The 11,506-nt window shown below is 39.9% G+C and overlaps 1 protein-coding gene across 1 annotated transcript in view; it reads left to right on the top strand.

Annotated features, from left to right (window-relative positions):
• Positions 1-2,113: 2,113 nt before the first annotated feature.
• The window catches only part of UBR2 (ubiquitin protein ligase E3 component n-recognin 2), a 164,017-nt gene continuing 154,624 nt past the window's right edge, over positions 2,114-11,506 (top strand). The window contains 2 exon segments of the mRNA XM_006148563.3: positions 2,114-2,191; positions 10,635-10,894. Coding sequence (XP_006148625.1) covers positions 2,114-2,191; positions 10,635-10,894 — 338 coding nt within the window.

The raw sequence follows: 11,506 nt of genomic DNA, 5'->3' as shown, positions 1-11,506 counted from the left end.
CCCCACCTCCCACCCCAGACCTGCCACCACCAGCGCCTGTACAGCCATAGCTAGGCCTACTGTTCTTTTTTTAAAAATTTCTAATTTCACACATATTTATTTTTTTAAAGTGAGGCTTTAAAGGCTTAATTACACTATGAGGTTTATGGATCTTTTTTATTTCCTTTTCAAAAAATCTGGTTAATATTATACCATTATTAACATACATTAACATAAACATGTCTAAACTCTGGTTTGGTCAGAACTTTTTTCCCCCCTATATATAATGCATACTACCTTCCAAGAATAAAGTAGCACACTTGATAAAATGTGTAAACAATTTTCTAATAAATTCTAAAGAAATTGAAGACTTATTCTAAGAAGCCCAGACAGTCAGTCAAATCTAAATACCTTTAGGAGGGGGGACACGGGGGTGGTTTCCTAACAATGATTATTTCCATTTTTTTAAAAAGAATTTGTTAATTTTATTTATTCATTAACTTATTTCTATTTGACCAGAGAGAGACACACAGACAGAGAAAGAGAGAGAGGGAAAGTGAGAAAGCAAGCCACCAGGTCCAGGACTCGAACCGTGGTCAGACATGTGAGAGTGTCCAGCACCTTAACCACCATGCCACCTGCTGGTCCCCTAACAATGATTATTTCTATCAAATGGCCCTATCAAAAGTAAATCAGGGTACCAGAAGTTGGAGTAATGGCTATGTCGCTGGACTCCCATGTGGTGGACCAAAATTCGAATCCCAGACCCTGTGGCTTAAAGTCACGTGTTTGTGTGTGCCCAGAATCCAGAGAGGAGAGTGGAGGAGAAGGGATTGTGGCATGGCCATCCCCCCCTGGGGGTGATTTCTCGCTTTCTGTCTCTCTGTCTCTCTCTGTCTTTCTGGCCAGCACTTGCACCCTATAGCAAAAATCTCTCAAAAAAACAAACAAAAAAAAAGTAAATCAGGATCAGCAGATAGCATAATGGTTACGTCATTGGACTCTCATGTAGTCGACCTAGGTTTGAGTCCTGGACTCGGTGGCTTAAAAACTCACGCTGGGCACGTGTGAGTGGGTGCCCAAGATCCTGAGAGGAGAATGGAGAAAGGATTGCAGAGTGGCCAACCACCCTGGGGGGGGGGGGGAATCTCTTGCTTTCTGTCTCTCTGGCAAGCGCAGGGGCCCTATAGCAAAAATCTCTAAAACAAACAAACACACAAAAAAGTAAATCTTTGAATTGGCGTAATAGTTTTCATTTTCAGGAAGATTTGTAATATAAGTGGTCCTAACGAAATCGCTTTACATTTTTAAAAATATGTTTTAAAATCTTCAAAAACCTGGGTAATGTTCGCATCGTAAGTGTAAGGGATCAAAGGTGATGGCGCACAAGGCGGTGGAACGCAGAAGTAGAATGCTAATTCGTGCATTCTTTTGACAAGTGTTTCCGTGCCCGCAGTAAGCCAGACTCGGACAGGTACTTGCGCTTCTACCTCGTGCCAGGCACTGTTCTTGGAACTGTGGATACTAAAACGAACACATAGAATTGGGGGAATAAAACCACAATTCCCACGTCATTTTGTTCTTCCACCTCGTGGGGTGGGGAGGGGGACTGGCTCTGTCCACTATTCTCTTCCCATAATTCCAGTTGTGTAAGAAAACCCCGCTTCATCATCGGCCAGTTACCTAAGCGCTCGGCAGAGGATGGACTACAACTCCCACAATGCCCCGGAGGCGCGCCCTATAGGGCGTCATCTCCCTCCGGGCCACGCGGGGCATGACTACAGTACCCAGGATGCCTTGCTTCCCTTCCTGGGTGTTATTGCTCCTTTCCCGGTGCGGGACGCGGTAGTGGCGAGCCACAGTGCCAGGCCTGGGGTTGTCTGTGTCCTTCCCCGGGTCAGGGACGAGGCGGTGACTTGACTCTTGGGCTGTGAGCCCGGGAGGGAGCGCAGGAGGCCGCCCTCCCTGCTGGCCGGTACTCCTTGCCCTCCGTTCCCGACCCTGCTCCACCCGCGGCCGTCTGGACGGCTCTGGACTGCCTGCCTGGGGCAGGGGTAGCAGTCGCAGCCGCCGGAGCCGTGGCGAAGCTGCCGCCCTCGGGGCGGCGGTAGCTCGAGGAGGCGGACGAGAGAAGATGGCGTCGGAGCTGGAGCCTGAGGTGCAGGCCGTCGACCGCAGTTTGCTGGAATGTTCGGTGGAGGAGACCGCGGGGGTGAGTGCAGGGACCCGGGAAGTACGTCCGGCCCTCGATATTCCGGAGCCGCCGGCCGGAATGTGGGGAAACGGCGCCGGTCTCGCCTTGTCGGGTAACGGCCTGGAGAAGCCCCCAGTCCTGCCCCTCGCTTTCGCCCTCGGTAGCCTCCAGGCCTGTGTTGTGCCTTGCATTCCCTTCCCATTATGCCTGGGCGAACCCACTGCTTTTCCATATTCCTCCTTTTCCCCATCCTCCCAGTAAGTTCCCAACACATGAGTCTCCCGTCTATGCCAGGTCTTGGATGACGCTTCCTAGTTCTTTTGGTATAATCGTCCTACTTTGTCTTGCCGATTCCTCGTCCTCAGTCAGATACGCGAGGTGCCTGCTCCACCGAGACAAGCTCCGCCGACCGAGCGCTGCCGGGTTGATCAGGGACTGCCCTAGGCAGCAAAGATGCTAACGACACTTTCCTTCCTTTCCTTTTTCAGTGTGTGTTTGTTTTTTTTTTCCTACGCTCCAGTTTGGTTAGTCGTTAACGTTGGTGATGTGTGCAGACTAGTGTCTTGACAAGTTTACTGAGTATGAGAACGCAGTAGTGGTCTCTGGGAGATGAAAAAAGTATTTTTCCTAAGACCTGATGGTAGTGGGTGGGGAATAAATGTTATATAACGTTGAGAAAACAACTTTCAATAAACATAAGCTAATAATGTGAAAGTTGGTCGAGGCAAACAAAATAGGAGTAGTTGTGTCCCAAACTTAAACCATTTAAACCTGATATCGTACTAAAACTGTAACATGAGTCTGCTGGTTTAAGTACCAGAGTTGTAAACTCAGTGACATCCTTCCCGGATAAGGATAGAGAACGCTAGTTTAGAATAGATTTTTTAGAGTGGTTATGAATGGACCAAAACAACTTGAGCCCCACCTCACCCCATGGTCTCCAACCTAAAAAACTACTGGGAAGAGAGTGACCCTTGAATACAAGTCAGCAGTTTGAATGTTATAAACAAAATTTGGAGTGGAGGGAGGGCACAGTAGACTATTAGTGAATAGTTATTTTGAGTGAGTTGGTTGGACATCTAGTTGGTAGTAAATGACTGGAGTAGAGGTTGAAAAGTTTAAAGAAATATATTGAGGTATGCATTTTTGCTTTTTTGTTCTGTGTTTTCTTTTAACCCGATTTCATTTGCTTCCTAGTTAGTATTGCACAGTCGTAGGATTTTTAGCCTCCATCTGCCTTTGATTTATCAGAGATTTGAGAAAGGAAATGAAAAGTAGTGTTACTAATAAGCAGTAGAATAAAGGTAATGGTAGCTATTCACTATCTCTATCTCTTTCAAATTAATACCTAGTCTTAAATAGTCTCAATCTCAGACACTGAATTTTGTATCTGTTGACCTAGTGACATAGGCTACTTATTCTGTTATCCCTATTCAAAAATGTGCAAACTCTCAAGAGATTAGAGCTCAAATTTATTTATGTTCCGGAGGATACCAGTTATAAAATCAGTGCTGGAAGCCGATGCTCCTAGCTCTTGTCCTGTGAAATTCTTGAGTAAGAAAAATGAAAGGAAATGCAACAAAACGTTATTAATTTGGACTTGATTTGAATTTGTGACAATCACAGTCTAAGCTACATTTTACTTTTGCTGTTTACTTTAAATGGCATTCTGAACAATAAGAAAAAAATGTTTTAATGTGAATGCCCTAAAAATTTCTGTGAATAAAGAAAATGCCAATTGATAATAAAATATTAGTTTTCTCTAACTGTATAACCTTAGTCTGGCCTTACTTCATGAGGGACTTACTGTCTGTATTTAGTTAAAACACCAAACACTTAAAGCCATTCTTTTAGTTAGTCTCCAGCACAGCCCCTTATCACAAGTTAAAATGAATTAATAAGGTCTTCTTTCAGGTTGAAAGTATATTTTAGAGAAGATAAGTGAGTAAACAGATACTGTGGCTTCTTTTCCCCTCCAAAAACGTTTTTGTTTTTTTATTTCTTCATTGAATGAGAGCGAGCCTTCATCCTGTGATCTGTCCCCAGCTTCGTCCAGCCTTGGATCATGGGTATTCATGCACCCAGCTTGTTCAGGGAGCTCTCAGAACACAAACCTGGAATCTTCCCATGTGGGTAAGCCTTATAGAGCAGGGGTCCCCAGCCCCTGGACCATGAAATGATCTGGTCCATGGCCTATTGAGAACTGGGTGCACAGCAGGAGGTGAGTAGTGGGAGAGTGAGAGAAGTTTGATCTGTATTTATAGCCACTCCCCATTTCTCCCTAAGCACTTGAACTCTGCCTCCTGTCAGATCAGCATAGGAGCTCCCAAATGGGGATTGCAGGAAAACAAGCTCAGGGCTTCTACTGATTCTGCATTGTGGTAACTTGTATGTTATTATATATTACAGTGCAATAGTAAATGCATTGTGGTAACTTGTATGTTATTATATATAACAGTGCAATAGTAATAGAAATAAAGCACACAATAAATGTAATGCACTTGATCATCCCAAAACTACTCCCCCCAGTGAAAAAATTATCTTCCACGAAACTGGTTCCTGGCGCCAAAAAGGTTGGGGACTGCTGCTATAGAGCTTTGAGTCACTGCTGTGCCACTGTCTGGCCTCAAGACCTCTGTTGTTAATAATTTCTTAGGATAACTTCCATTTAAATTTATCTAATGAGCACTAGTGTTGTCTTTACCACACTTTATTTATACACAGCTTTTCTTATTTCTGTTAGGAGGAGGAAGGACTTTTTGTAATACCATCTGTTTTAACAAGTATGCCTCATATGTAAAAGCATTTAAGCTGACTCTAATCATTGTAAGTTTAGGATGTAGCAGTAGCTTGCTCTTCTCAGTGTTCTCTTTTTCCTGGTGAAACTGATTCTACAAATACGACTTTCCTGACACTTGTTTCATGCTAGATATTGATTATAATATTTTTCAGTAGGTAATTATGATTTAAGAAGTACATATATTGCTTTTCTCCAAGCATAAAATAAATACAAATCATTATAGAAGATTTATATATTTATGTCTATTGGCTCATTTTTGCTTTACATTTTTTTAAAGTTTATTTCATGAGAGAGAAGGAGAGAGAGACATACCCTTGACAGTGTCTTGCCATGCCACGATCTCAGCAGCCAAGGTCACAGGCATATGCAGGCATGTTTGGCGTGTTCAGATTGAACAAGGATCCAAACCCAGGCCTTTACGTGGCTCCGTCACCACACAGTGGCTCCCTGTCACCTGCACCACTTTGGCTAGGCTAAGTTTTTTAGTAGTTTGATTGGGATATAACTTACATAGTATAGAATTCAATTCAGTGGCTTTAGTTAATTCACAGATTTGTACAAGCGCCACCCCAGTCAATGTTAGGACATTTTTATCACCGCTGAAGGGAGGTCCTGTACCCATTAGCAGCCACTCCCCAGTCTCACCTAAACTCTTAATCTCTACGACTACTATCTGTGTCCACAGATTTGCCTATTCTACACATTTTATGTAAATAGAATCATATAATGTATTGTCTTTTGTGATTGGCTTCTTTCTATTAGCATGTTTTCAAGGTTCGCTCATATTGTGTAGCATGTATCAATACTTCATTCTTTTCTATTGCCCAGTGCTATTCCATTGTATTGATATTCTACATTTTATTTATTTGTTCATCAGTTGATGGATATTTGAGTTGTTTCCACTTTTGGATCTTGTGAACCATGTTGCTGTGAGTGTTTGTGTACAATTTTTTGTTTGGATGTCCATTTTTGTTGTTCTCTTGTATATATACCTATGTGTGTAATTACCGAATAATACGGTAACAACTCTTTTGAGGAACTGTCACATTGTTTTCCAAAGCAGCTGCACCATTTGATGCTCCCATCAACAGCGTGTGAGGGTTCCAGTTTCTCCACATCTTTGCCAGTACTTGTTTCTGTCTGTGTTCTTGATGATAGCCATTCTGGTGGGGTGTGAAGAGCTTTTTCATGTGGTTTTTTTCACTTGCATTTCCTTCGTGACTCATGATATTGAACATTTTTAATTTTTCATGAGCTTATTGGCTATATGTGTCTCCTCTTTGCCATTTTTCAGTTAGGCTTTTTGTCTTTTATTATTGAGTTCCTGTGTTCTTTTTATTTGTAAATGCACTCCTTACTTTGTAAAGTTCTTAGTATACCGTTGACTCTCAATGCAGGTTTGAATTGTGTGAGTCTACTTTGAGCTGATTTTTTTCAATAAATATATTGGACATTTTTTTGACCATTTGCGACAACTTGAAAAAATATTAATTCCTTTTTCACATTATATTTTTATATTTGATGTCAAGCGTTATTAATATGTATAGCATCTACAGTATCATCTAAGACAGTATCAATGTAGTACTAACAGACCATCCATTCATCTTATAAATAGATGATGTAAACTTGAAGTATCAAGAAATACAATACTGGGACCAGCAGTTAGAGTAATGGCTATGTCGCTGGACTCCCACGTAGTCGACCGCGGTTCGAGTCCTGGACCTGGCGGCTTAAACTCACGCCGGGCGCGTGTGCATGCATGCCCAAGATCCTGAGAGGAGAATGGAGGAGAAGGGATTGCGGCGTGGCCATCCCCCCTGGGGGGTGATTGCTCGCTTTCTGTCTCTCTGTCTCTGTCTGTCTGGCGAGTGCACGTGCCCTATAAAACCTCTCCAAAAAAAAAAAAAGAAAAGAAAAGAAAAGAAAGAAATACAATACTGTGAATGTATATTCTTTATGACTTTCTTAATAACATTTTTATCTCACTTTATTGTAAGAATACATTATATAATAAGTACACAAAATACATGTTAATCAGCTGTTATCAGTAAGGTTTATACAAGGACCTTTGAGTGACAGGGGCTGGCACCCTCAACCCCTGGCTTGTTCAGAGGTCAACCATAATTTGTTTAAAGGTCAACCATAATTTGTTTAAAATTGTCCATACTTATAAGGGGCTTTCAAAAAGTTCATGGAAAATACATACTATGAAAAAACTGTACATGGATTCCAATTTTTTGTCATCAAAGTAAACTCTTAGTTTAGTCCCATTTGCCATGAACTTCTTGAGATCCCCTCTGTATTCCCAAGAATTCTATTTGAGCACTAGTGATTATTGTTTTATGATTAACTTACATGTTGCTTATCCTTGTTTAAAAGCAAGGCCAAACATGGTTAAAGGATACAATTTTAATTGGGTATAGAATAGTAATTAGATACTGTAATAAAAGGCTAGCCTCTAGGGATTCTTTCATTTTGTATTTATTGTACTTGTTCTCTATTGCAGGGCATAGATTTAGCATTTAATAAAAGGAAAGCTCCTGGAAACATTGTCATAACATGTTTACTTTAGTGGAATGAGTTGACAGTTTCTTTACTTCCCTAATGGGGAGTTCCTAATAAGATAGTGAATGTTTATTACTCTCTTATGCACAGGGGTGGGACAGTGTAAGTGTCTGAAATAAGGACAGGTTAAAATGCAGCCAAACTAGAAATCTCTGTACTTTTTCACGTTGAAGAAACAGTTGCAGTTATGAAATATGAAAATATGAAAAGCTGTGGATTTTCTTTTCAGAAATGTGTAAGCCATTGTTCTGAAAGGCAGTCATAAATTCTTCTTGCTTTATATATTGTATAAATTCAATCAGATTAAAGTTCCTGGAATAGAGCCCAAATCTATTAGTTTTGACTTTGTCACATAATGGTAGTAAAATTTTAAAGATTAGGAACGTATGCATGCGTTTCTTGAACCAGATTTTTAAGTCTTGTTAACAATTTGAAACATTAATAGTATATAATAAAATTATATTTAGAATGAAATACTTGTTTTACATTAATATGTTTTATATAAATTGACTGATTTTTTTTTCTTAACCAGCAGCTGATAATAGCTTCTGAATTTTTTATTGACAAAATCTGTTGAACAGATTTGACCCATCTGTTACTGGTGCCACAAGCCTACATAATTTCTTTTAGAAAGCATCACTTTTTATTCTCCCTGTGTTAAAATTCTCTAAAAGTGAAGTTTTAGGAGAAATGGGAACATAACATACAAAAAAAACCTCCAAAATTGCTTTTTAATTAAAACCTTTCAATGTGTAGTAAGTTAAAATTGTCTGAGGCACTTAACCGTCTAGTTAGGGAGGTGAATTTTTTCCATCTGATTGCTTAGTTTTTTATTAATTAATTGCTTAGTTTTTTATTAATTAAATTTCTTAAGATACTTTGACTACATTTATATTTTGGTTTGATGACAATAGGTGGAAAACGTCATTTTCCCTCTTATGTAGCCTATACACATGTCCTCCAGCACACAGAAGAAGATTCTAGTTTGTTTGTTATTAACTGTTTTGTTTGTTTGTTTGTTTTTTTAAGAGAGATTTTTGCTATAGGGCACATGCAGTCACTGGAGAGACAGAAAGTGAGAAATCACCCCCCAGGGGGGATGGTCACGCCGCAATCCCTTCTCCTCCATTTTCCTCTCAGGATTTTGGGCATGTATGCACATGTGCCTGGCGTGAGTTCTTTAAGCCAAGTCCAGGACTCAAAATGTGATCAACTATGTGGGAGCCCAGCAACATAACCATTATGTCACTTGCTGGTCCCATTGACTACTTTTTTAAAAACTTGTCCTTTTTATGATTACTGACCTTAAATGAGTTCATCTGTATATAAAGTTTTTACTTACTACTTCCACTCTGAAGATAGAGAATTCCTAAAACCTGTGGGGTTATCTCCCAAGAAAAGATGCTGTTTCGAAAATAATGTAACCTCTTTCTTATTTGAAACAATAAAGTTAGCGAAGTTTGAAAAATAGAGTTCTACTGGAAAAGTTGAAACTTTTCCACTGTTTTTTGTAAACTTCCATCCAGTCCTTTAACTTATGGACAGAATGTTTACATTTTTAGTAAAAGTTCTCTGAAAACCTGAAGTTGACCAGAAAGTTAATGTAGTACTACCCTGTGACTATTTAAAGTCACTCTCTCTCTGTTATTTCTAGAAGGAAGGAAGGAGGTTCATGACTGTACAAGTAATAGTAAAAATGAAGGCCTTCTATTGACTGCTTATGGTACTAAGACATCATTTGAGCATACTCTTTCTTAACAAGGATGTAATTGGAACTTAGGTTTTAATCCAAAGGTAAACATCAGATCTGTAAGTTATGTTAGCAGTTCATTTAGCTGCGTTTAGTAGAAGTGAATCATTTTATTTCATGTTTTCTGAATTTAAAAGTTTTACTTGGCTTCCAGCCCCACTGACTTACAGTTACACAAAGCAGTATGGAGGGCAATTAAACGTGCACAGAGTTGGCAGAGGAGGCAAGGTTAAATGGTAGAGTGGAAAGACTTAAGGCTTAAGGAAATAGAAAAGGAAATGAAAGGAGGTGGTTCAAAGGGTGCCTTACAGACACTGATATCTGACCCATGCATCTTTCTTGAGTCAGTGTTATGTGGCAGTATTTGGTATAAGCAAAGTTGTATTCATTCATTTAACAGATTTACAAAATGCTTGGAGGCCAGGTTCAGTTTTAGACCTGGGAATGTAGGAGTGGGGAACGAACGGGCTGAGAAGGCATCTCAGAGAATGTGACATATAAATTGAGATCTGAAGAGTGAGTAGAAAATAGCTTTGTAAAGCAGAGAGAGAGGAGTAATACAGGCCAGGAGAAGATTGGAGAGTCCAGGAAAGATAATGAATGGGCCTTGTAAACCATGTCAGGAGACTAACTAGATCCTATATGAAGTGGGAAGCCTAATAGCATGACCATTTGGCATTTGTGTGAGTCACTCTGGTAGTGAAGTTGGAAAGTGGATCGTAGAGGGGCAAGACTAGCAGGGACACCATTTAGGACATTGTTGCAGTAATCCTGGTAACACAGGAGAGGGGTTTGGGGTAGGGTTAGGGGAGGTACCTGCTGTGGAGAAAGAAATGAATGGGTTCAAGAGATATTAGGAAACTTAGCAGACAAAACATGACTGATTTGGTGTTGAGGTGAGGAAGGAGGAAAATTTTTCAGGTTTTTCAGATGCCCAGGTAAAAACTAAAATAAGGAGGCAGAATAACAGATTTTGGTTGGGAGAGGTAAGAAAGGGAGCAATCATGTGTTCAGCTTTGGGGGATGGAGAGAGTGGCTTTCATTTTGCTTTTAGTGGGGAGTGAAAGGGAAGGAAAGGCTTAAACTAGAGGTTAATCAAGGAAGGAAGGCATAGTTGGGGACTGGTATATAAATTTGTTTATTACCCACTGGCTATTCGTGTTCACGGCATGGTTTTCCTGTAGGCAAACCAACGTGAGAAGTCACATCAGAATCAGATAAACATTTGACCAAAGCACTAAAAAGTAACGTGACTCATTGGCCAGCCTCTTACATAATGATTTATTCAAATTAGCAGTTTATTAGCATGTTTATAACTTTTATCATCTTTTTTTTCTTTTTTAAAGAAATGGCTGCAAGCAACGGACCTCACTAGAGAAGTGTACCAACATCTAGCCCACTATGTACCCAAAATCTACTGCAGGGGTCCCAACCCTTTCCCGCAGAAAGAGGACATGTTGGCACAGCATGTTTTGTTGGGACCAATGGAATGGTACCTCTGTGGTGAAGACCCTACGTTTGGATTTCCAAAACTTGAACAAGCAAACAAACCTTCTCATCTTTGTGGTCGTGTTTTTAAAGTAGGAGAGCCTACATACTCCTGCAGGTAAAATATCATGGCTTTCTCTCTAAAAGGTTCCTGTTTTTACTTGACCTCTTTTTTTCTGTAAACCTTAAAATTTTGTTCTAAAATTATGAAATACATTCTGTGGATTAATAAGTCTGTACCACAAATACATATCCAAATATATATGGTTTAATTAATATTATAAAACAAACATTTATGTGATTATTTTACAGGTTGAGAAATAGACCAATACAGTCACCAGTAGTCCATAATCCCACTGTGGGCCTTCCTCCCTCATAATATATGGCTGTCTTGACTGTTGTAATAATCACTTTCTTGCATTTAGTTACAGCGATCTGTTTCGATGTTCACGTTGTCCCAAATCTGGCTGATGGGAACCCCATCACAGTAGCTTCTTTGTCCTTTTCACCTGCCTTCATTCATTTTTGGGTGCTTTCTTTTCTGGCACAAGGTGTTCACGGTTCACTTTGGATTTATTCCAACTCATATATAGAATCAGCCATTTCTCCAAGGATTTTCCTTTTAGTTGGGAATGGTAGTTAGAAACCAAGATCTATGTACTGTATGTACTTATCACTTGATTTTTATTTTTTAAAAAAATTTCTCATGAAAATTAAGTATACAAAGGTA

The sequence above is a fragment of the Tupaia chinensis genome, unplaced genomic scaffold (genome assembly GCF_000334495.1).
Source record: "Tupaia chinensis unplaced genomic scaffold, TupChi_1.0 Scaffold000238_1, whole genome shotgun sequence".
In the NCBI taxonomy this organism is placed as follows: Eukaryota; Metazoa; Chordata; class Mammalia; order Scandentia; family Tupaiidae; genus Tupaia; species Tupaia belangeri.
This window is presented reverse-complemented; position numbering and strand designations above follow the sequence as displayed.